The 23,469-nt window shown below is 40.9% G+C and overlaps 1 protein-coding gene across 1 annotated transcript; it reads right to left on the reverse strand.

The window, feature by feature from the left end:
* Positions 1-348: 348 nt before the first annotated feature.
* Positions 349-1,135, reverse strand: LOC132612771 (uncharacterized). The gene is made up of 2 exons (XM_060326861.1): positions 686-1,135; positions 349-576 (listed from the first exon to the last, which is right to left on the reverse strand). Exons 1-2 carry the CDS (start codon positions 1,133-1,135, stop codon positions 349-351), a joined length of 678 nt encoding a protein of 225 aa, XP_060182844.1.
* Between the last annotated feature and the right edge of the window lie 22,334 nt (positions 1,136-23,469).

Consider the following 23,469-nt stretch of genomic DNA (forward strand, 5'->3'; position numbering starts at 1 on the left):
TTTCATCACCTCTTTCAGCCACAGTTTTCTTGTCAGCAGCCACTGACGTTATTTACTTTTGGAATTTTTCTTGACCAATGTGCCTTTCTCCTCCTCTTCTTCTCCATCAGACAGAGCAATCACTTCTTTCTCTCCATCCCTCAACTTACTCAAATTTGCCAAATGTACTCTCTTCCGCCTCTTACCAGTTGTCTTTGCTTTGTTAACCAGTAAGGTAGAGTCTAACCTTGCCTGAGACTTCTGCCTTGTAGTAGGAGGTCTCTTTCTTTGTTTAGAAGCAGGCTTCCTATCTGCGAGATGTTTTCTCCTGCTTTCCCCCTTTCTCATCTGCTTAGCCCCGTCAAACCTCTATCTAGATATAGTTCTCAATATAACAGCATCATCAGAGTTTATTTCATTTCCTTCAGAATTAACCCTCTCAGAACGGTTAGAGGAACCAGGTTCGTCCTCTGAAGAGGCTTTCCGTTCAGGTGTGGGTTCTTTCCAAGGAACTGCAATTGTAGATACTAATTTAGAGGCAGACGATATTTTAGAGGGGCCAGATCCTTCATTCACCACAGTATGACCTAAACTACTCTGTTCCCATGAGTTGAAACACCCACCTCCTCAGTTTCTATTTCCCCATTGTTACCAGGTACATAAGCAACAACATTATCTACGCTATCCGTTGTTTCACCCCCGTTACCACACTTTTACCCAAATCCCCAGAAATATCAACATTTGCAAGAGAAGTTGGATTACCTGAGTCTGGAGGAACTTCCCTTAAGTTCCCCCTTTCAATTGCAGTCTCTGTTTCCACTCCTTGACTTGTCACTTCTATACCGTCTTCCTTCTCAATAGTTTCCACAGATGCCTTAAGATTTTGAGAGGTCGTCATAGTATGAGTTCTTCCTTCCGAATTGGGTTTTTTAGAGGATGGGGAAGTAGGCACAAACTTCTTTGGGGTTTGGCTTTTACGAGTTCTAGAGTAACCAACAGGTTTTGGGGAAGACGTTTTAGGGTTTGATTCTTTGGGAAGGGAAACTGTTGGAGATGATGAACTTGGTTGTGGGTTGGTTGAAGTAAGCTTTTTGGGAGAGTAATAGGAAGGATTGACTTCTGAGATACTAGGAGATAAAGCTTCTTTATTTGACATGGTTGATTTAATGTGAGAAGATGTTGGGAGTAAAGTGAGAGAAAGAGAATGTTACACCTCACACTTTCAGAGCATGAGCATGCCATGTACTTCACCGTATTAATGGATTATCGGAGATGTCCCATGAAGTTTTGGAAGGTACAAGCCATGAGAAGTTCGTAACAATGAAGTAAAGGATGAATTACGATCTCGTAAATCGTAATCGGAAAGGACAACTTTGAAACAAAAGGACATGACCATTATCAAATATGATTAATGATAAACATCATTTATGGATAGTTTTGGAAGATTCCGGGACCAAGCAAATCGAAGAAAATAAGTTTGTCAAAAATTTAGAAAAAAGTTTGTAGAATTTTGGATAGAATTTTGGTCAACTTTGGAGGGGTATATCTTCAGGTATATTAGGAGTTTTAGGTGTTTCAAAATACTAAAATTAAGTTCGTCGAGTCTAGTTTCCAACGCAACAAACTGCTTGTCAAAACGACATCGGAGTAAGGAGTTATGGCCATTTTAAGATAACCCCTCAAACTGCCAAATGGCTTCCATGGGTCCCACTTGGGAAAGTCAGTTCCACCGAATTTCAAGGAGTATAAAAACCCCCATCAATCCCATTTTTTCAGCATTTTACACTCCCATGAGTTCTATAAATCTCCTAATACATCCCCCAAACATTTATAGCCTATTAAATCAAGAATTTAACAAGATTACACCAAACTAGTCCATGAAAGGTGATTGTTCTCGCTTCTACTTGATGTTGTGGCGATTTTGGTCTTGAAGAAAGTTGGTGTGGCTAAAGTTATTCAAGTATAAGGTATGTTCTTCATCCTATCTCTTATGTTGAGTTGATTTGAAGATTTAGCAAGTCTTAAAAGTGAAAATAGTTATGGAGGAAAGGTCATAAAGTGTTGTGTTGTAGTTGTTGTGTTTATGGGCTGTTTTGAGCATGTTGTGGCCGTGTGGTTTATATGTATGGTATCTAATGTTGTTGGTGTGTTGATGAGATTATGCTCCTTGATTGGGAAGAAAGGAAGTGTATGTTGTTGTTATATGTTGAAAAACATCGTGTGAGATGTTTTATGGTATATTTTGGTATTGATGATGCTGTGGTTGATATTAGTATTTCTATTGTTGTTGTTTTGTTGGTATTGTAATTTCGGGCTAGGGATATAAATAGGGAAGGTGCTGCCCGAATTTTGGCAGATTTTAAGAGGATTTAATTTAAAGGCTTAAGACAAGCATAGGACGATAAGCCTAACAATAACATGAATGGTTTTATGTGTAGATTACGAGACTACAAATTTTCCTAAGTAGATTGCAAGACAATAAGTAAGTTGGAAAGCCGAGAAGAAAGCTTCCAGGTATTTTAAGGCTATTTGTTTTTCTTGGCATGATTCCATATATAGTAAGAGCGTAACGAATCTTGTGACTAGATACTTGTCAAGTAGAGCTTGTCATATTGTTGTATAGATTCTGAGTGTTATGTTATTCCTTCTGAGGGGCCGTATCCCCTCCCTATGTCCTTGAGCTTATAGAGAGGAGAAGAGACATGTTAAAAAATCAGTATTTTTCAGCATATGCATATATTGCATGATATACATATATTTTTACTATAACTGACCTATGGGTCATGGAGTTTACTATACCTGACCTACGGGTCATGGAGTTTATTATACCTGACCTACAGATCATGGATTTATTACCTGGCCTATGAGCCGTGGAGTTGTTACCTGGCCTAGGAGCCATGGAGTTATTGACTGGCTTATGAGCCATGGAGTTATTACCTGGCCTATGAGCCATGGAGTTATTACCTGGCCTGGGAGCCATGAAGTTATTACCTGGCCTATGAGCCATGGAGTTATTACCTGGCCTATGAGCCACAGAGTTGTTACCTGACCTTTGAGTCACTGAGTTATATTTACAGATACATGTTATCTATGCCTGACCTTCGAGTCATGGAGTTATATCTATAGAGTTATGTTATCTTGCCTTAGATGAGTGGCAACCCAGGTAGAGTAACTCCAGATGCTTTCTTGAGATATCCAGAATACAGCTTGTTATATCATTTCAGTTGTTATCTTGCCTTACATACTCGGTACATTGTTCGTACTGACGTCCCTTTTACTAGGGCCGCTGCATTCATGCCTGCAGGTACAGATCGACAGATTGATACCTCCCCAGTAGGCAGGATCTGATATTAGCTGATTGGTGAGCTCCCTTTTTGTTCAGAGTTGTCAGGTCCTTGGAATCTCTCCTTTTTATTATAGATTGTATAGTACAGCCACACATTCCCTAGAGGCTTATAGACGAGTCCTGTAAATAGTGTGTCTGTGTGGTAGCCTTGTCGGCTTGTATATGTCTGCTTGGATACTATTGGCTTTGTACGATCATAGAAGCCTCGTCGGATTGCTCAGTTGCACACACACACACACACACACACGCACACACACACACACACACACACACACACACACACACACACACACACACACACACACACACACACATATATATATATATATATATATATATATATATATATATATATATATATATATATATATATATATTTCGGGTGTGTGTTTTCGTAGTTCAGATGAGATAGTCAGTATCTATATACATATCCAGATTGCGGCCTCGCCGGCTTGTTGGTATTGTTTGAGTGCAGGTAGGCCCTGTCGGTTTAAGTTAGGGTTTCCCCTCCAGAGTTACAGATTTAGAGTGGTTCGCTCGGGCCTAGCATGGTATCGAGTGCCGGTCACGCCTCTCCGGATTTGGGTCGTGACAAACTTGGTATCAGAGCAGTTCATCCTACGGAGTGTGTACGAGATTTTTCCAGTAGAGTCTTATTTATGGGTGTGAAGCGTACCACACTTATAAACAAGAGGCTTCAGGGCATTTAGGAATGATTGACCTTTCTTTCACATCTTAGATCCTGCCGTAGAGCTAAATTAAAGGATGTGATGTCTCTGATTCTAACCCTAAATGTTTTGATTATGGATAAGTAGTTGATTATGCCGCTATAAGGTAATTGATTAGAATTGAAGTTGTTACTTCGAAAGGTATGTTGCCTGCCTTATTGATATTAATAGACTTTGATATAAAAACCTGAGGTAAATGTTATGGGTATTGTGATCGCCCTGTGAGGCATTGGATGTGTTTTCCGGGCTGTGTGCAGGAATGAGGCAGTAAGAAGTATAGAGGAAGCTCTGCCGAGATTTTTCTTACAAATTGAATTATTTGAATGTCTAGGCTATAGAGAAATGATGAAGCAAAAATATGAAAATCAGATATTTGGTAAGTCATGATTTAATGAACCATTATGAGACGCTTTGAAAGAGAAGTTTTAGAATGATTTTAATTTAAGGGAAGATCCCTGGAGGGGAAAAATGATTAGTAATTAAATGAGTTGGAATGAGTGCATTCGAGATTTCGGAGAATTGAGATTTGTTGAAGATATAGGGAGAGTTGACATTAAGAATTCAAATGCAGTATTATGATTTATAGATCGGTGAGTAAGAGATAACGAAAAGAAACTGATATGGGAAAGGAAGTTAACGAGTAGGGGATAGTTTTACTCTAGAAGTTTATACATACATAAGACCAGGACGGGCTGATGACAGGCGCACAACCTCGTTTTATCGGACCTTTCTATATGATGTGAGTTTGCATTGGGATTCAGAAGTCACTAGTCATTCGACTTCAAGAGGGTTTCTGAGTATTTGATAGTTGGTACTATTCTGAGAATCATTATAGCTGAGTTACTTCGGGTATTAATGATGAGAAATTGATAGGTAAGTTGGAATACAATTATGATTGCCTTCTAGATTGATCATATAACTTCTAATTGTGATGTTGCGTGGCCGATGAAGGAAGTAGAGATTGTATCAACCTTAGGAATTTGTGGTGTATTTCTAGCTAATCCTTATAAGAAGGATTCACCTCAATTTTTTTTAGACGGGTGTTGTGAAGGTTATTTGACGATAGAGAAATTAGGTGCGATGTCGGCTTATGTAAGGAAAGAAGAGAGTAGGTGTACAAGTGAAGATAAAATATCGCAAGGATCGATTCGGTTGCTACAGGAAAGTAAAGGATGTGAGGTTAATCATTTTAGACAAAGAGGCAGGGTATAAGCATGAGTAAAGCTTTTTAAGTAAAGTTATATCGCCAGAAGTTACAATTAAGACGTAGGATGGTATGCTAGGATGGCTTACAAATTTAGACATACGGAAAAAGAATATGAGAAACCAGAATAGCCCGAGGGAAATTAGGAGCATATGAGATTTACAATTAGAATTTTGAAATGATCATGAGGTATGAGACTAGCTAGCTGGGCAAAAAGAGAGGGGAGATGTATTAAAGCCACAGATTCAGGACAAAATCAAATGGCAACAGGATATCTCGTAAGAAAAAGGTATTGAAAAGTGATACAAAGATAAGTCACGGGTAGCTACATCGAGCATTATGTATACCCTTATGATTGATGTTATGACATATTAAAAGTATTGATTGTGCTGTATGTCAAAATTGAGGTAGCAAGCGCTACAGAGAGGATTAGGATTGGGTTTTCTCGGGAATCAAAGTCAGATAGCGGTAACGCGACCAATAATGTAAAAATGAGCATTAGGAAAAAGAAGGTTATGATATTATGAAGGGGAGAGAAACATGGACAAGGAAAACGTATACCCATTGAGGGTCAGGTATTATATATTTGAGGAAAAGGTTAGGATGAAAGCAAGAAAGCGGACGATAAGATCAAATTTACATAAATTGACAGGAGATAGAGTAATGTTATATGTGACAAGGGATGAACGTGAGGGCCTTGGAACCAACCTATGCATCTTCATAACCAGAACCAAGAAGGTTGTAAATAATGGACAAAGGTGCATCCTTGAGAAGAAATGAACAGGTCTTATGAGAGCGACTAGGATATTTTAAACTCCTGAGATTTAACCAGGAGAATGGATGTGAAATCATGGTTGGTACGCCTATTTCAGGGAAGAAAGTACCCCAAGAAGAGATTTTCAGCGTCAAAAGGGATTCTCACTCGTAACGGAACACTCCAAGATTTCCTAACCTAAGCGTAAAGGATGACTAATGGAAACAGGCATTTTACGAGTAAAGGAAAACAAAATAAACTATGAGGACTGAAGAAAGGATGAGGTGTCAATAAAATGGTTAAAGGGAATTATGTGGCCACCGACAACAAGGAGAAGGTTAGTGATTCAGTAGGCTTGCCCAAGGGAAAACAAATTGAAATTATAAGACAGTGGTTGTTGAAAGATGCAAAGATGCAATCATGAAGAAAACTGAGAAAATTCGAGATATATACATATATATATATATATATATATATATATATATATATATATCTACAATGTGTGTGCAAAAGTTGTCGTATCATAAAGGAAGATGAAGACTCGACGAAAGAAGAAAGGAAAGGGTATACTTTGTGAGGATTTCACGATAAGAACAAGAACCAACAGAACACTAAAAGGACTATGATTCATAGCTGTGATGCAAACAAGTAGTTAAGCAGAATAACGGGACAAAATGAGCTAAGCTAATGAAAAGACGAGTCGTGGGAATGGATGGTGTGGAATATCAACTTTTAATGGTATAGTATAGATATAAATCGGAATTGGGAACCCAGAGCAAGGAGAATTTCAAGGATATTAAGAAGATAGTTGTGGAGAAAGAATAGGGCTAAAAGAGCGTGGTATAGTCGGATCCATAAGGGGTCTAATGAATTTTGATATCCCCATTAATTCATTAACCAAGGGGACTACTAGTCATGAGAGGTAGAAGTGAAAAGACAATAAAGAAGGCATTTGAATTGTATCCGATATGTATAAGCATTTTGATTTGATACAAGAACTCAACTAGCAAAAAGGAAAATAAGTTAAACCATGCGATGAAAAGAACTCTAGCATTATATGGAATAGAGGAGTTGAAGGATCACTAAGGTCGGCCAGATGACTATCAAAGACGGTTAACACTCAAAGGTTACGGTATATGAGAATATCCTTTAAAAGGGGGGAAGAACAAATTCAGTTCTAAGATGAGCTACAATATTCCGAAGCTCAAGAGAGGGAAATATAATGGATTGAAGGAGTCAAATTTCGAGATGAACCGATATGTCAGGAATATGCTAAAGAAAAGTGAGAATGGATTAAATGCAGGTATATCATGAGACAAATCTAGGAAGGAGAATGAGTTTTGTTAATGCGACATGTTATGTCTCCGGACTATGGTTCGAGTCGCTCGTACCGGAGAAATTTTGGTTATATTTAAGTGTGTAGTAACGTACTCCGAGAGATAATGAAAGGAGTAAGAAGGGTCTATAAGCTGACCTGGGAGTACGTATAAAGGACAATCTTGATTACAAAAAGGGAAATCTTAGCACTAGAAGAGATGAAAGTTTTAACAAGAGGAATAATTATAGGGAGTTCATTGATCTCCAAAGGAAAGAAAGATAGTGTGCCTATGGATAGCAAGACAGCAGTGCTACCTGAGACTAGAAAGTACCTCGCAAGTTGTGGAGTCACAAGTCGCCGGTCATATCAAATGTGAGAGTATATTTTATAGAACCATATAGACAATCTTCATGATGGAATGGCCAACAAAAATGGTGTAAGGACAACGATAGGGAGTCAAAGAAGAACATAGGCTAATTTAAGTCTCAAATGATCACCAGTACAAGAGAATCAAGGACTTAAGAAGAAAGCATATTCGTATCAAAAGGAAGTTATGATTAAGTAGGATTTTATCTTAGTTCCATGTTCATGAGTTTATTTTGTAACTATGCTAAAACTGAGGAGAGGAAATTGTAATAAAGGTTCAAGTATGAATATGATGATATTGTAAGTAACTAAGGGGTGTCCAACCAAGGAATTAAAAGGAGATGATATGGTATGTATATAAGGTCGACTAGTAGAAAAAGGGATAATCTAAAATAGTATCAAAGAAGAAAGCAAGGAAGGGTGCCATGTCTGAATAAGAGAATTTGTCTACTAGTAGAGAAATAAGGAGCAAGGCAAAAGAGTACAATAATTAAGAGTGCTCACAGATTGGCAGGGAGCCGTAGCAATCATGAGTTAAGACCATCTTAATGGCAATAGATCCCATGACAGAAATTACATATCAGTTGACCACTGAGTACATATATAAAAACATGAGGCTATGGAACTAATGAATGAGTTCGACAGAGAATTGGGAGGATATGAAAGAAGACTAATGAGCCCATAGTATAAGAGTATGGAGAATCAGGAACTCAAGGAGGATAACCATTTCAAGAAACTAATAAAAACGTCGTAAGCTTGCAAGCTACAACATTCGAGGACGAATGTTCCTAAGGGAGGAAGGATGTTACACCTCTCACTTTCAGAGCATGAGCATGCCATGTACTTCACTGTATTAATAGAGTATCGAACACGTCCCATGAAGGTTTGGAAGGTACAAGCCATGGGAAGTTCGTAACAATGAAGTAAATGATGAATTACGATCTCGTAAGTCGTAACCGGGAAGGAAAACTTTGAAACCAAAGGACATGACCATTATCAAATATTATTAATGATAAAAATCATTTATGGATAGTTTTGAAAGATTCCGGGACCAGGCAAATCTAAGAAAATAAGTTTGTCGAAAATTTGGAAAAAAGTTGGCAAACTTTTGAACAAAATTTTGGGTCAAATTTGGAGGGGTATATCTCCAGGTATATTAGGATTTTTTAGGTGTTTCAAAATACTAAAATGAAGTTCGTCGAGTCGAGTTTCCAACGCAACAAACCGCTTGTCAAAACGACATCGGAGTAAGGAGTTATGGCCATTTTAAAATAGCCCCTCAAACTGCCAGATGGCTTCCACGGGTCCCACTTGGGAAAGTCGGTTCCACCGACTTTCAAGGGGTATAAAAAGCCCATAAATCCCATTTTTTCAGCATTTTACACTCCCATGAGTTCTAGAAATCTGCTAACACATCCCCCAAACATTTATAGCCTATTAAATCAAGAAGTTAACAAGATTACACCAAACTTATCCATGAAAGGTGATTGTTCTCGCTTCTACTTGATGTTGTGGCAATTTTGGTCTTGAAGAAATTTGGTGTGGCTAAAGTTATTCAAGTATAAGGTATGTTCTTCATCCTATCTCTTATGTTGAGTTGATTTGAAGATTTAGCAAGTCTTAAAAGTGAAAATAGTTATGGAGGAAAGGTCATAAAGTGTTGTGTTGTAGTTGTTGTGTTTATGGGCTGTTTTGAGCATGTTGTGGCCGTGTGGTTGGGCTGATTTACATGTATATGTATGGTATATAATGTTGTTGGTGTGTTGATGAGATTATGCTCCTTGATTGGGAAGAAAGGAAGTGTATATTGTTGTTGTATGTTGAAAAACATCATGTGGGATGTTTTATGGTATATTTTTGTATTGATGATGTTGTGGTTGATATTAGTATTTCTATTGTTGTTGTTTTGTTATTATTGTAATTTCGGGCTAGGGTTATAAATAGGGGATGTTGTTATGTCCCGTGTTTTCGCATAATTGGAAATCGAGAAAAATAATTAAGACTTGTATGTTATAAGGAGATAAATTGATTTTAGTCATTATGCTTATGTCGTTTATGAAATTATTGGCGTAAATACATTGGGGAAGGCCGAGGGTAAATTTGGAATTTCGGAAATTAGTTTCGGGAATTACAAAACGGGATTTTAGCGAATTGGGCCAAGAAAATTGGAAGACAAATTGAGGCCCAAGAACCAAAGGTGGCTGGCCAAAGGCTTGGCCCAAGCCCCTTATTAAGTGGTCATGTGACTTTCACATGACCCTTAGTTAGGATATATATCACTATCCCTTTAGAATTTTCAAGAAGAAAAATCAAACAAAAAAAAAATTGAAGAACACCCCATTTGAGGCTCTCGGCCGAACCCTTTAAGGGGAGAAAGGAAAAAATTTCTAGCCTTTGTTTTAATCCTAAAAATCGTGTCCCTTTTGTAGTTATAGCAAGTGCAAGACGCTCTTCGACGGGATACAATTAGTTTGGCGAAAGGAGCACGTTTGCGACAAGTCGGAATTTCAAGAAAAGGTAAGAATTTTGCCCTTTTAATGTTATGGAATTGGTATGAATATGATAAGGATTGAGAATAGACGAGAACTTCGTAGTTTTGGTGTGTGTATGAAATCGTGGGTGTGTGTGTGTGTGGTGTTGTGGCCGTGAGCTATAAGGAGTAGAAGGCAAGGTGAATTTGATTTGTTTAGTTGGTTAGTTGCGTCGTTGTGACATTTATGACGTAAATGAATGTTTAACGAATTGAATTGGCATTGGAAATGGTTGCGGATTATTATGAGAAAGTATATGATTTTGGTATATTCGCGTATATCCTTGTATAATTATGATATTAAGACTTCAAATGTGACTTATGGTTGTTGTTAATGAATTTGGAATGAAACAATGCGAGTTAGTATGTTCGTCGTAGTTGTTGACATTTCGGATGAAATATGGAAAGTGACGAACTCCTAGAACTTATGTATATTGTTTGGAACATAATTGGGATGTGTTTGAATAACCTTGAATGGGTGAATGAATACAATAATGTGGGCATTAGTTTGGTATTATGAAGTTTGAATGAAAGTTGTCAACTTGTATAGTAAGGAAGAATATTGAAGTTAAGGTGATTTAGCTATGATTTATGATGTCTGTGATGTTTGGGTTGTTGTGTTGATGTATATTGAACCGAGCTAAGTCTCGAGGGTGTTACATATATAGGGGAAGTGCTGCCGAAATTTCGGTAGACAAAAATGAAGTTAAGAAATTCTTAAGCCTTGAAATCTCTAATTGGTAACCTTGACCATTTGCAGATTCCGGACGAAACGGGACTTAAGTTTTGGGCGAGCGTAAGTCGTATATAAGGTATGTAAAGCTCCCCACTTCTTCTTTTGGCATGTCTTAGTATGTTAGGTTGATATCGGAACCCCGGGAGCAATTCTGCTCCTCAAAATCCGATCTATAAAATGGCTACTATTCATTCAATTCAACTGAAGCCTAATGACCCTATTTTGGCTAGAAAGCAAGTAAGCGTCCGAAACTTATGTAAATGCAATCGGATTACTTCGAAACCTTTATGTATGATCCCATAGACCCCAAATGTCCGTAAATCATGTTCGCCACCTCGACTTGACCCGAGGTGGGCCCGCTAACCCGAGATGCCTTATTCGTTCTATTAGGCTCTCTTTTTGGATAAGTTTCGATAAAGAATCTTCGATTTTGAAATTGTCCTCTATGAAATAATGTTTTGATTATTATGATATACTAAGCTATGTTGTGAGCCATACGTACCACTTTGGAAACATTTTTGTGAAATAAACTTCCGTACTAACTAATTATCCGACTACTTTGGTTAATGAAATGACTTATGAAGTACTCAAGTTTTGAAAGGCTATTTTGATATACAAATTGCATTGTTTGCTCACGACTCCGCTCGTGCCTTACTATGACTTCGTTCACCGGTTCCCGGGCCGGTTATGATTCGTGCGCACTATGATAAATTCGGCTGTATGCTGTGTTACGGTTCCCGAGACCTCGCCATAGGGCCGGGTTCCGTTAGGAGTTATGCTGTGAAATGGCTGGTGATATGTATGATGATATGTGTGTTCGGGGATGTACGGGGATTTGAACTTTCTGGTGTTATGCTGTGTGTGTGGCACCAGCGTCGGAGTGGTGACCACGTTCCTGAGCTTTGCATGATTTCGTTTGCATTATGTATATATGATTTTGATACACATTTTGATATACCGTTCGGCATTTCTCTCTTTTGTATCCTGTTCGCTTTTAGTTGTGGCCTATATTTCTGTACTCCATGCTTTACATACTTAGTACATCTTTCGTACTGACCCCCTTTCCTCGGGGGCTGCGATTCATGCCCGCAGGTACAGACGCCGGTGATCCACCACTGTAGGCTCCACTTCTGCTATTTTGGAGTACTTCTTTTGATTCGGAGTCCACTTTCGGTATATATATCTTTTGCCATGTATATATTTTTGTATATCTGACTATGTGGGTACGGCGGGGCCCTGTCCCGTCATATGATTCTGTCGGTCTGTTTAGAGGTCTGTGGACATGTCTGTGGGTTATGGTCTTTCTGTTCGGATATGTGTATATGTTGTTTGGGCGATCCCATACGCCGAGGCGGCCGGTCCGCATATGTTTATACGTTGCTTTGTTAGCCCTGTGTGGCCTTGTTGGTGTTTGTTGTGTACAGGGTTATTCTGGATAGTCTGTAAAACAAAGGAAACTCTGCCGAAATTTTTCTGGAAATTATCTACATTTGGAATATAGCCTTGTCGGCTTCTGCTATTTACTTGAATGTATTTGATAGATGGGTCTGGGTGCCCAAGTAGGGTGCCAGTCGCGGCCCACGGGGCTGGGTCGTGACAAAAGTGGTATCAAAGCGGTTTGTCCTCGGAATGTCTACAGGCCGTGTCTCGTAGAGTCTTGTTTATCGGTGTGTTGTTCACCATATCTATAAACAGGAGGTTACAGGGCATTTAGGGTGTTACTTTTCTTTGGAATCTTAGATCGTGCGTTAGAGCTGTGCTATTAGGACAATTTTGATCTGATCCGTTATTGTGTTTGCAGTGATGCCTCCGAAGAAGGCAACAGCGGCCCAGAAGGGCAAGGCAGGGATGGCAGGCACTAGTCAGGCACAGCGAGTTACCCGGGCTCGTGTTTATGATTTTCCCGAGGTTGTGCCCCATTCAGAGGGATCCGCTACACCACCACCGGCGGAGCCTGGAACAGGTCCATCAGTAGCTCCAGGGGCCCGAGTACCCGCACCCGAGCCTCCAGCTCCTCAGACAGGGGTGGAGGACAGGACATTGAGAGAGGTTGTGCAGTTATTGACCACACTGGTAGCGGGGCAGGCTCGCAGACGCGGGCGGAGAGATGACGATGATGACGACAGGCGTGAAAGCCTGAGGGTTCGAGAGTTTTTATTATGTGGCCCTCCAGAGTTTTACGGGTCTAAGCCCGACGAGGACCCCTATGACTTTATCCGGGGGATGCGGCGCTCACTAGACTTGGTCAGGGCTTCAGAGACTGAGTCTGTTGAGTTGGCTTCGCATAGACTACGGGATGTTGCTGCTCACTGGTATGAGTCCTGGGAGCTATCCAGGGGTGAGGGTGCTACCCCAGCTACTTGGGACGAGTTCGTGACTGCTTTCACTCACCACTTTTTGCCATCAGAGTTACGGCGGGCGCGGGTTGACCGATTTTTACATCTGCAGCAGAGGGGTCGGAGCGTCCGTGAGTATAATATGGAGTTTGATTCTTTGGCCCGGTATGCACCTGCCATAGTAGCAGATATGGCCGATCGGATGCACAGATACGTGATGGGGTTAGACCGCTATTTGATTGATGGCTGTATGGTGGTGGCATTGCAGGCAGACATGGATATTGCCCGACTACAGGCTTATGCCCTGGGTATGGAGGACCGACATAGAGCTGATTATTCTAGCAGAGATCGGGACAGGAGGCCGCCCAAGAGGGCCAGATCCGCAGGTTATTCTGGAGATTCTCGAGGCGGACAGCCTCAGCAGCAGCAGTCAGGCAGACATCCTCCTCCGTCAGGCCGGGGTACACAGCCATCCGGTAGGAGATTTGACAGTGCCGGACAGTCTGGGGCCGGTCAGAGCTCTAGAGCATCCGGGTCACAGATAGCTAGAGGTCCCAGCCAGTCCAGACCACCCAGGCCCCGTTGTTCCCATTGCGGAAAATCGCACCCGGGAGAGTGTTATCGACTTACTGGAGCCTGTTTTTCATGCGGTGGTCAGGGCCACATTATGCGAGATTGTCCATTGGCGAGCGGTTCTGGTAGTGTAGCTCAGCCGACGGGATCAATCCAGCGCTGGTTCATCATCTGCTCCATTAGTTGCACGCCCTGCGGGGCGAGGTATGCCTGCACCGGCGGGACGCGGTCGAGGCCGCGACAGTGCTTTAGGTTCTAGCGGTCCCTCGAACCGCATATACGCATTGGCCAGCCGCCAGGATCAGGAGGCTTCACCGAATGTTGTCACAAGTACATTACTGGTTTTCTCCAGATCTGTATATACACTGATTGATCCTGGCTCTACATTATCATATATTTCCCCGCTCGTTGCTAGTAAAATTGGGATAGTGTCTGAGCTTATAGAGCCATTTGAGGTCGCTACACCAGTCGGGGATTGTATTATTGCAAGGCAGGTATATAGGGATTGTTCTGTGACTATATGTGATCGCTGCACTAAAGCTGATTTGATAGAATTAGATATGCTGGAATTCGATGTCATTATGGGTATGGACTGGTTAGCTTCCTTTTATGCTAATGTCGACTGCCAGAGAAAGGTAGTCCGTTTTCAGTTTCCAGGGGAACCAGTTATAGAGTGGTTCGGATCTACAGCATCGCCGAGGGGTAAGTTTATTTCGTACCTCAAGGCTAAGAAGATGATTCAGAAAGGTTATATCTATCATTTGGTTCGTGTGCACGATACTGCAGCTGAGACACCTACCCTTCAGTCTGTTCTGGTCGTTAGTGAATTCCCAGACGTATTTCCTGATGAGCTACCTGGTCTTCCGCCTGAACGGGAGATAGATTTCGCTATAGACTTGTTGCCAGATACGCAGCCTATATCTATCCCTCCGTACAGAATGGCACCGGCAGAATTGAAGGAATTGAAAGAGCAGCTGAAAGATTTGTTAGATAAAGGCTTTATCAGACCCAGTACATCCCCCTGGGGAGCGCCGGTATTATTTGTAAGAAAGAAAGACGGGTCACTGCGCATGTGTATCGATTATCGGCAATTGAATAAGGTGACTATAAAGAATAAATATCCCCTCCCCCGGATTGATGATTTGTTTGATCAGTTGCAGGGTGCTAAATATTTTTCGAAGGTAGATCTGCGCTCAGGTTATCATCAGGTGCGAGTGCGAGAATCAGATATTCCGAAGACTGCTTTCAGGACCCGGTATGGGCATTATGAATTCAGACTTATGTCTTTCGGGTTGACTAATGCTCCAGCGGTATTTATGGATCTCATAAATCGGGTATTTCGGCCTTTCTTGGATATGTTTGTTATTGTGTTCATTGACGATATTCTGATTTACTCGCGATCAGCAGAGGAGCATTCAGATCATTTGAGGACAGTACTTGGCACCCTTCGGCAGCAAAAATTATATGCTAAATTTTCCAAATGTGAATTCTGGTTAACTTCTGTGGCATTCTTGGGGCATGTTGTCGGAGCAGATGGTATTCGGGTCGATACGCAAAAAATTGAAGCTGTACAGAATTGGCCCAGGCCTACTACACCGACAGAGGTGCGCAGTTTTCTGGGGTTAGCCGGATATTATCGGAGGTTCGTAGAAAATTTTTCTTCTATTGCAGCACCACTGACGAAGCTTACTCAGAAAGCAGCGAAATTTCAGTGGACCGATGCCTGCGAGCGCAGTTTTCAGATGTTGAAAGAAAAATTAATTACAGCTCCAGTTTTAGTTCTTCCAGAAGGATCAGACGGGTATGTTGTCTATTGTGATGCCTCTGGTATTGGGATAGGCTGTGTATTGATGCAGCACGGTCGAGTCATAGCCTATGTTTCCCGGCAGCTCAGACCGCACGAGAAGAATTATCCCACTCATGATCTTGAGTTGGCCGCGGTGATTCACGCTTTGAAGATTTGGCGGCATTATTTATATGGGGTCCATGTTGATATTTATATGGACCATAAGAGTCTCCAGTATATTTTTAAGCAGAAAGAACTAAATTTGCGGCAGAGGAGATGGCTTGAGTTACTGAAAGATTATGACGTGGATATTCTGTACCATCCTGGGAAAGCCAATGTAGTAGCGGATGCACTTAGCCGCAAGTCCATGGGCAGCTTGGCTGATGTACCACCTGGTAAGAAAGACTTGGTTCGCGAAATTCATCAGTTAGCCAACCTTGGAGTTCGTTTGGCAGACTCCAGAGATACTGGGATTTCTGTTCGTGCAGTTGCTGAATCATCTATTATAGCAGAGTTAAAGCAGCGTCATTTTGAAGATCCTATCCTGGTTCAGTACAGAGATGTGGCCCTTAATAAAGACAAGACTCCGTTTGAAATTTCACATGAAGGGGTATTATTATATGAAGGCAGATTCTGTGTTCCGGATGTTGCAGGCTTACGGCGACAAATCATGGGCGAGGCGCATAATGCGCGGTATTCTGTTCATCCTGGTTCCACTAAAATGTATCATGATCTCAGAAGTTTGTATTGGTGGGACGGTATGAAGAAAGATATTGCAGAGTTCGTTAGTCAGTGCCCAAATTGTCAGCAAGTTAAAATGGAACATCAGAAGCCCGGTGGGTTATTACAGGAGATGGAAATTCCAGCCTGGAAATGGGAGATGATTAATATGGATTTCGTTGTTGGGTTACAGCGCACTCCACGCAGGTATGATTCTATTTGGGTTATTGTTGACAGACTGACGAAATCAGCCCACTTTCTCCCAGTCCGGACTACTTATTCGGCTGAGGATTATGCTAGATTATATATCAGAGAGATAGTCAGACTTCACGGAGTCCCTATATCTATTATTACTGACCGAGGTGCCCAGTTTACGGCAAATTTCTAGAGGTCATTTCAGGAGGGATAAGGGACTCAGGTGAGCCTCAGTACAGCTTTTCATCCCCAGTCCGACGGGCAGGCCGAGCGCACTATTCAGACGCTGGAAGATATGTTGCGGGCCTGCGTTATTGATTTCAGAGGCAGCTGGGATGATCATTTTCCGCTTATTGAATTTGCCTATAATAACAGTTATCACTCCAGCATTCAGATGGCACCGTACGAAGCCCTTTATGGTAGAAAATGCAGGTCTCCTATTGGTTGGTTCGACGTGGGAGAAACTAAATTAATTGGGCCAGATGTGATCCAGGAAGCAGTGGATAAAGTAAAACTTATTCGGGAGCGATTATTGGCTGCACAGAGTCGACAGAAAGCATATACAGACAGACGACGTCGACCATTAGAGTTCCAGATGGGCGACTGGGTATTTCTGAAGGTGTCGCCTATGAAGGGTGTTATGAGATTCGGTAAAAAGGGTAAGTTAAGCCCGCGGTATATCGGGCTATATCAGATTATTCGGAAGATAGGCAAGGTCGCCTATGAGCTAGCCTTACCATCCGATTTGGAGGCCGTACACCCGGTATTTCATGTGTCTATGCTGTGAAAATGTATTGGTGATCCTTCTAGAATATTCCCAGTAAATGACATTCAGGTAACGGAGCAGTTGTCTTATGAAGAACAGCCTATAACTATTCTGGATCGGCAGGTCAGGAGACTACACACTAAGGAAGTGCCTTCTGTTAAAGTCCTATGGCGCAACAACAACCGGGAAGAGATGACCTGGGAGTCAGAGGAGGAGATGAGGAGGAAATATCCCCACTTGTTTCCTACGCCCACAAGTAATCTAAACTTTTCAGTTTGTTGTGTTGATTGACAAAATGAATTACGTATGCCATTATTAAAAGGGACTCCCCCGCTATGATCATAAGACTTTACGAGATTAATTTAACATTCGGGGACGAATGTTCTTAAGGGGGGAAGAATGTTATGTCCCGTGTTTTCGCATAATTGGAAATCGAGAAAAATAATTAAGACTTGTATGTTATAAGGAGATAAATTGATTTTAGTCATTATGCTTATGTCGTTAATGAAATTATTGGCGTAAATACATTGGGGAAGGCCGAGGGTAAATTTGGAATTTCGAAAATTAGTTTCGGGAATTACAAAACGGGATTTTAGCGAATTGGGCCAAGAAAATTGGAAGACAAATTGAGGCCCAAGAACCAAAGGTGGCCGGCCAAAGGCTTGGCCCAAGCCCCTTATTAAGTGGTCATGTGACTTTCACATGACCCTTAGTTAGGATATATATCACTATCCCTTTAGAATTTTCAAGAAGCCAAATCAAACAAAAAAAAAATTAAAGAACACCCCATTTGAGGCTCTCGGCCGAACCCTTTAAGGGGAGAAAGGAAAAAATTTCTAGTCTTTGTTTTAATCCTAAAAATCGTGTCCCTTTTGTAGTTATAGCAAGTGCAAGACGCTCTTCGATGGGATACAATTAGTTTGGCGAAAGGAGCACGTTTGCGACAAGTCGGAATTTCAAGAAAAGGTAAGAATTTTGCCCTTTTAATGTTATGGAATTGGTATGAATATGATAAGGATTGAGAATAGACGAGAACTTCGTAGTTTTGGTGTGTGTATGAAATCGTGGGTATGTGTGTGTGTGGTGTTGTGGCCGTGAGCTATAAGGAGTAGAAGGCAAGGTGAATTTGATTTGTTTAGTTGGTTAGTTGCGTCGTTGTGACATTTATGACGTAAATGAATGTTTAACGAATTGAATTGGCATTGGAAATGGTTGCGGATTATTATGAGAAAGTATATGATTTTGGTATATTCGCGTATATCCTTGTATAATTATGATATTAAGACTTCAAATGTGACTTATGGTTGTTGTTAATGAATTTGGAATAAAACAATGCGAGTTAGTATGTTCGTCGTAGTTGTTGACATTTCGGATGAAATATGGAAAGTGACGAACTCCTAGAACTTATGTATATTGTTTGGAACATAATTGGGATGTGTTTGAATAACCTTGAATGGGTGAATGAATACAATAATGTGGGCATTAGTTTGGTATTGTGAAGTTTGAATGAAAGTTGTCAACTTGTATAGTAAGGAAGAATATTGAAGTTAAGGTGATTTAGCTATGATTTATGATGTCTGTGATGTTTGGGTTGTTGTGTTGATGTATATTGAACCGAGCTAAGTCTCGAGGGTGGTAGACAAAAATGAAGTTAAGAAATTCTTAAGCCTTGAAATCTCTAATTGGTAACCTTGACCATTTGCAGATTCCGGACGAAACGGGACTTAAGTTTTGGGCGAGCGTAAGTCGTATATAAGGTATGTAAAGCTCCCCACTTCTTCTTTTGGCATGTCTTAGTATGTTAGGTTGATATCGGAACCCCGGGAGCAATTCTGCTCCTCAAAATCCGATCTATAAAATGGCTACTATTCATTCAATTCAACTGAAGCCTAATGATCCTATTTTGGCTAGAAAGCAAGTAAGCGTCCGAAACTTATGTAAATGCAATCGGATTACTTCGAAACCTTTATGTATGATCCCATAGACCCCAAATGTCCGTAAATCATGTTCGCCACCTCGACTTGACCCGAGGTGGGCCCGCTAACCCGAGATGCCTTATTCGTTCTATTAGGCTCTCTTTTTGGATAAGTTTCGATAAAGAATCTTCGATTTTGAAATTGTCCTCTATGAAATAATGTTTTGATTATTATGATATACTAAGCTATGTTGTGAGCCATACGTACCACTTTGGAAACATTTTTGTGAAATAAACTTCCGTACTAACTAATTATCCGACTACTTTGGTTAATGAAATGACTTATGAAGTACTCAAGTTTTGAAAGGCTATTTTGATATACAAATTGTATTGTTTGCTCACGACTCCGCTCGTGCCTTACTATGACTTCGTTCACCGGTTCCCGGGCCGGTTATGATTCGTGCGCACTATGATAAATTCGGCTGTATGCTGTGTTACGGTTCCCGAGACCTCGCCATAGGGCCGGGTTCCGTTAGGAGTTATGCTGTGATATGGCTGGTGATATGTATAATGATATGTGTGTTCGGGGATGTACGGGGATTTGAACTTTCTGGTGTTATGCTGTGTGTGTGGCACCAGCGTCGGAGTGGTGACCACGTTCCTGAGCTTTGCATGATTTCGTTTGCATTATGTATATATGATTTTGATACACATTTTGATATACCGTTCGGCATTTCTCTCTTTTGTATCCTGTTCGCTTTTAGTTGTGGCCTATATTTCTGTACTCCATGCTTTACATACTTAGTACATCTTTCGTACTGACCCCCTTTCCTCGGGGGCTGCGTTTCATGCCCGCAGGTACAGACGCCGGTGATCCACCACTGTAGGCTCCACTTCTGCTATTTTGGAGTACTTCTTTTGATTCGGAGTCCACTTTCGGTATATATATCTTTTGCCATGTATATATTTTTGTATATCTGACTATGTGGGTACGGCGGGGCCCTGTCCCGTCATATGATTCTGTCGGTCTGTTTAGAGGTCTGTGGACATGTCTGTGGGTTATGGTCTTTCTGTTCGGATATGTGTATATGTTGTTTGGGCGATCCCATACGCCGAGGCGGCCGGTCCGCATATGTTTATACGTTGCTTTGTTAGCCCTGTGTGGCCTTGTTGGTGTTTGTTGTGTACAGGGTTATTCTGGATAGTCTGTAAAACAAAGGAAACTCTGCCGAAATTTTTCTGGAAATTATCTACATTTGGAATATAGCCTTGTCGGCTTCTGCTATTTACTTGAATGTATTTGATAGATGGGTCTGGGTGCCCAAGTAGGGTGCCAGTCGCGGCCCACGGGGCTGGGTCGTGACAGATGTGCTGCCCGAATTTCGGTAGATTTTAAGAGGATTTAATTTAAAGGCTTAAGACAAGCATAGGACGATAAGCCTAACAATGTCATGAATGGTTTTATATGTAGATTACGATGTTGTGAGTTTGCCAACCAAAAAGATTGTACTTACTATTTATTTCTTTACATACCAAAGCGTGATCAAGAAACTTCCAAGTCTTTTTGGGTAATACATGGCATGCCTTTTAGATTAACCTTTTGGAGGTCTATGTACATATTTTTTGCATCTCACTTTTACCCCTGTTTTATCCCTTTATTACTTAAATGGGAAAAGGGTCAAATATATCCCTCTACTTTGTTTTATTAGTTAAATATACCCTTCGTTAGTGAAAGTTAATAAAAATACCCCTGCTGTTTTCAAACTTCACATTTATGCCCCTATTTGGATGGAAACCCAAAATCTTCTCAAATTACCCAATTTCAAAAAAATTACCCACTTTTTTTGTTAACTCGCCCCGCCCGACCCGCCTATCATCATCATCATCTAGCTTTAGCTTCATTTTCTTATATGGAGAAAAAAAAGAAAAAAGCAAGAATACACCCAAATGATAAAATCTCAAAACTCACCTCAAATTTCATCTGAATGGTTTTATATGTAGATTACGAGACTAAGAATTTTCCTAAGTAGATTGCAAGACAAGAAGCAAGTTGGAAAGCCGAGAAGCAAGCTTCCAGGTATGTTAAGGTTGTTCTTTTTTTTTCTTAGCATGATTCCATATATAGTAAGAGCGTAACGAATCTTGTGACTAGATACTTGTCAAGTAGAGCTTGTCATATTATTGTATAGATTCCGAGTGTTATGTTATTCCTTCTGAGGGGTCGTATCCCCTCCCTATGTCCTTGAGCTTATAGAGAGGCAGAAGAGACATGTTACAAAATCAGTATTTTTCAGCGTATGCATATATTGCATGATATACATATATTTTTACTATACCTGACCTACGGGTCATGGAGTTTACTATACCTGACCTACGGGTCATGGAGTTATTACCTGGCCTAGGAGCCATGGAGTTATTACCTGGCCTGGGATCCACGGAGTTATTACCTGACCTTCGAGTCACTGAGTTATATTTACAGAGATATGTTATCTATGCCTGACCTTCGTGTCATGGAATTATATCTATAGAGTTATGTTATCTTGCCTCAGATGAGAGGCAACCCAGGTAGAGTACCTATAGATGCTTTCTTGAGATATCCAAAGTAAAACTTGTTATTTCATTTCAGCTGTTATCTTGCCTTACATACTCGGTACATTGTTCGTACTGACGTCCCTTTTGCTGGGGCCGCTGCATTCATGTCTGCTGGTACAGATCGACAGATTGACAGACCTCCCCATTAGGCAGGATCTGATATCAACTGATTGGTGAGATCCCTTTTTGTTCGGAGTTGCCAGGTCCTTGGAGTCTCTCATTTTTTATTACAGATTGTATGGTACAGTCACACATTCCCTAGAGGCTTGTAGACGAGTCCTGTAAATGGTATGTCTGTGTGATAGCCTTGTCGGCTTGGATACTGTTGGCTTTGTACGATCATAACTGCCTCGCCGGCTTGCTCAGTTGCATATATATATATATATATATATATATATATATATATATATATATATATATATATATACCTAGTTCAGATGAGATAGTCAGTATTTATATACATATCCAGATTGCGGCCTCGCCGATTTGTTGGTATTGTTTGAGTGCAGGTAGGCCCTGTCGGTTTAAGTTGGGGTTGCCCCTCCAGAGTTATAGATTTAGAGTGGTTCGCTCGGGCCTAGCATGGTATCGAGTGCCGGTCATGACTCTCCGGATTTGGGGCGTGACATAGAAGTTTATGGTTGGGTTTTTAAAAGGGAGTGAAGGAACCGGTTCCCATTGGCAAATAAATCGTTTCCTTTAAGTCGGGTCGGTTCTGAAAAAGTGTGATGCTTTGACGTTGGGGTTTGGAAAGGGAGGGGAGGCGGGAACAAACGATGACATGGCACTTTGACAATTTAAGAGTATATAAGTACTGAATTGACTACTAACCTGAGTCAACGGGACCAGGTCCCTTGACTAATTTTGATAAAGCTTAGGCAAAAACTCTGAAATTTGCAATGGCTTCAGTGCTTGTGCTGTCTTGAGAGTACCATGTGAGTACACCTGTAACAGTATAAGAGTGAGTTAGATGTCTCCAAAAAACAGTTTGAGCATTGTACCTTTTCTCTTGACATAGCCAATCATTGGGAGACAATTAGTGTAGCTTGATCAGGCCCAACGCCAAGCGATTCCTTTCAAAATACTCTCTGCCCAGTGCCTTGGTGAAAATATCTGCAATTTGATCTTCTGTGTTGCAGAATTTCATGTAGATCAAACCACATTGTCCCTTAGGAAATGATACTTCACATCAATGTGCTTGGTTCTTTTGTGGTGCACTAGATTTTTTGCCATATTCAGGCACTGGTATTGTCACACATAAGAGGCACACAAATAGTGAAGACACCAAAGTCCTCAAGTAGTTGTTTATTCCACAGCAATTGAGCGCAACAAGAGGCAGCAGCCACATACTCAGCCTCAGCAGTAGAGAGAGCCACAGAGTTATGTTTCCTTGTACCCCATGAGATCAAGCATGACCCCAGAAAATGTGTCATACCGGAGGTAATTTTTATATCCACCAAGTAACCAGCATAATCAGCATCAGTATAACCAACCAAGTCAAAATTGTCTCCGGAGGGACAGAAGAGGACCAGGTGTGAACCTTTAAGATACCTCAAAATTCTTTTAACAGCTTTCAAATGAGACTTTTAGGACTTGATTGGAACCTAGCACACAGCCCTACACTG

Source organism: Lycium barbarum, chromosome 10, assembly GCF_019175385.1.
Source record: "Lycium barbarum isolate Lr01 chromosome 10, ASM1917538v2, whole genome shotgun sequence".
Lineage (NCBI taxonomy): Eukaryota > Viridiplantae > Streptophyta > Magnoliopsida > Solanales > Solanaceae > Lycium > Lycium barbarum.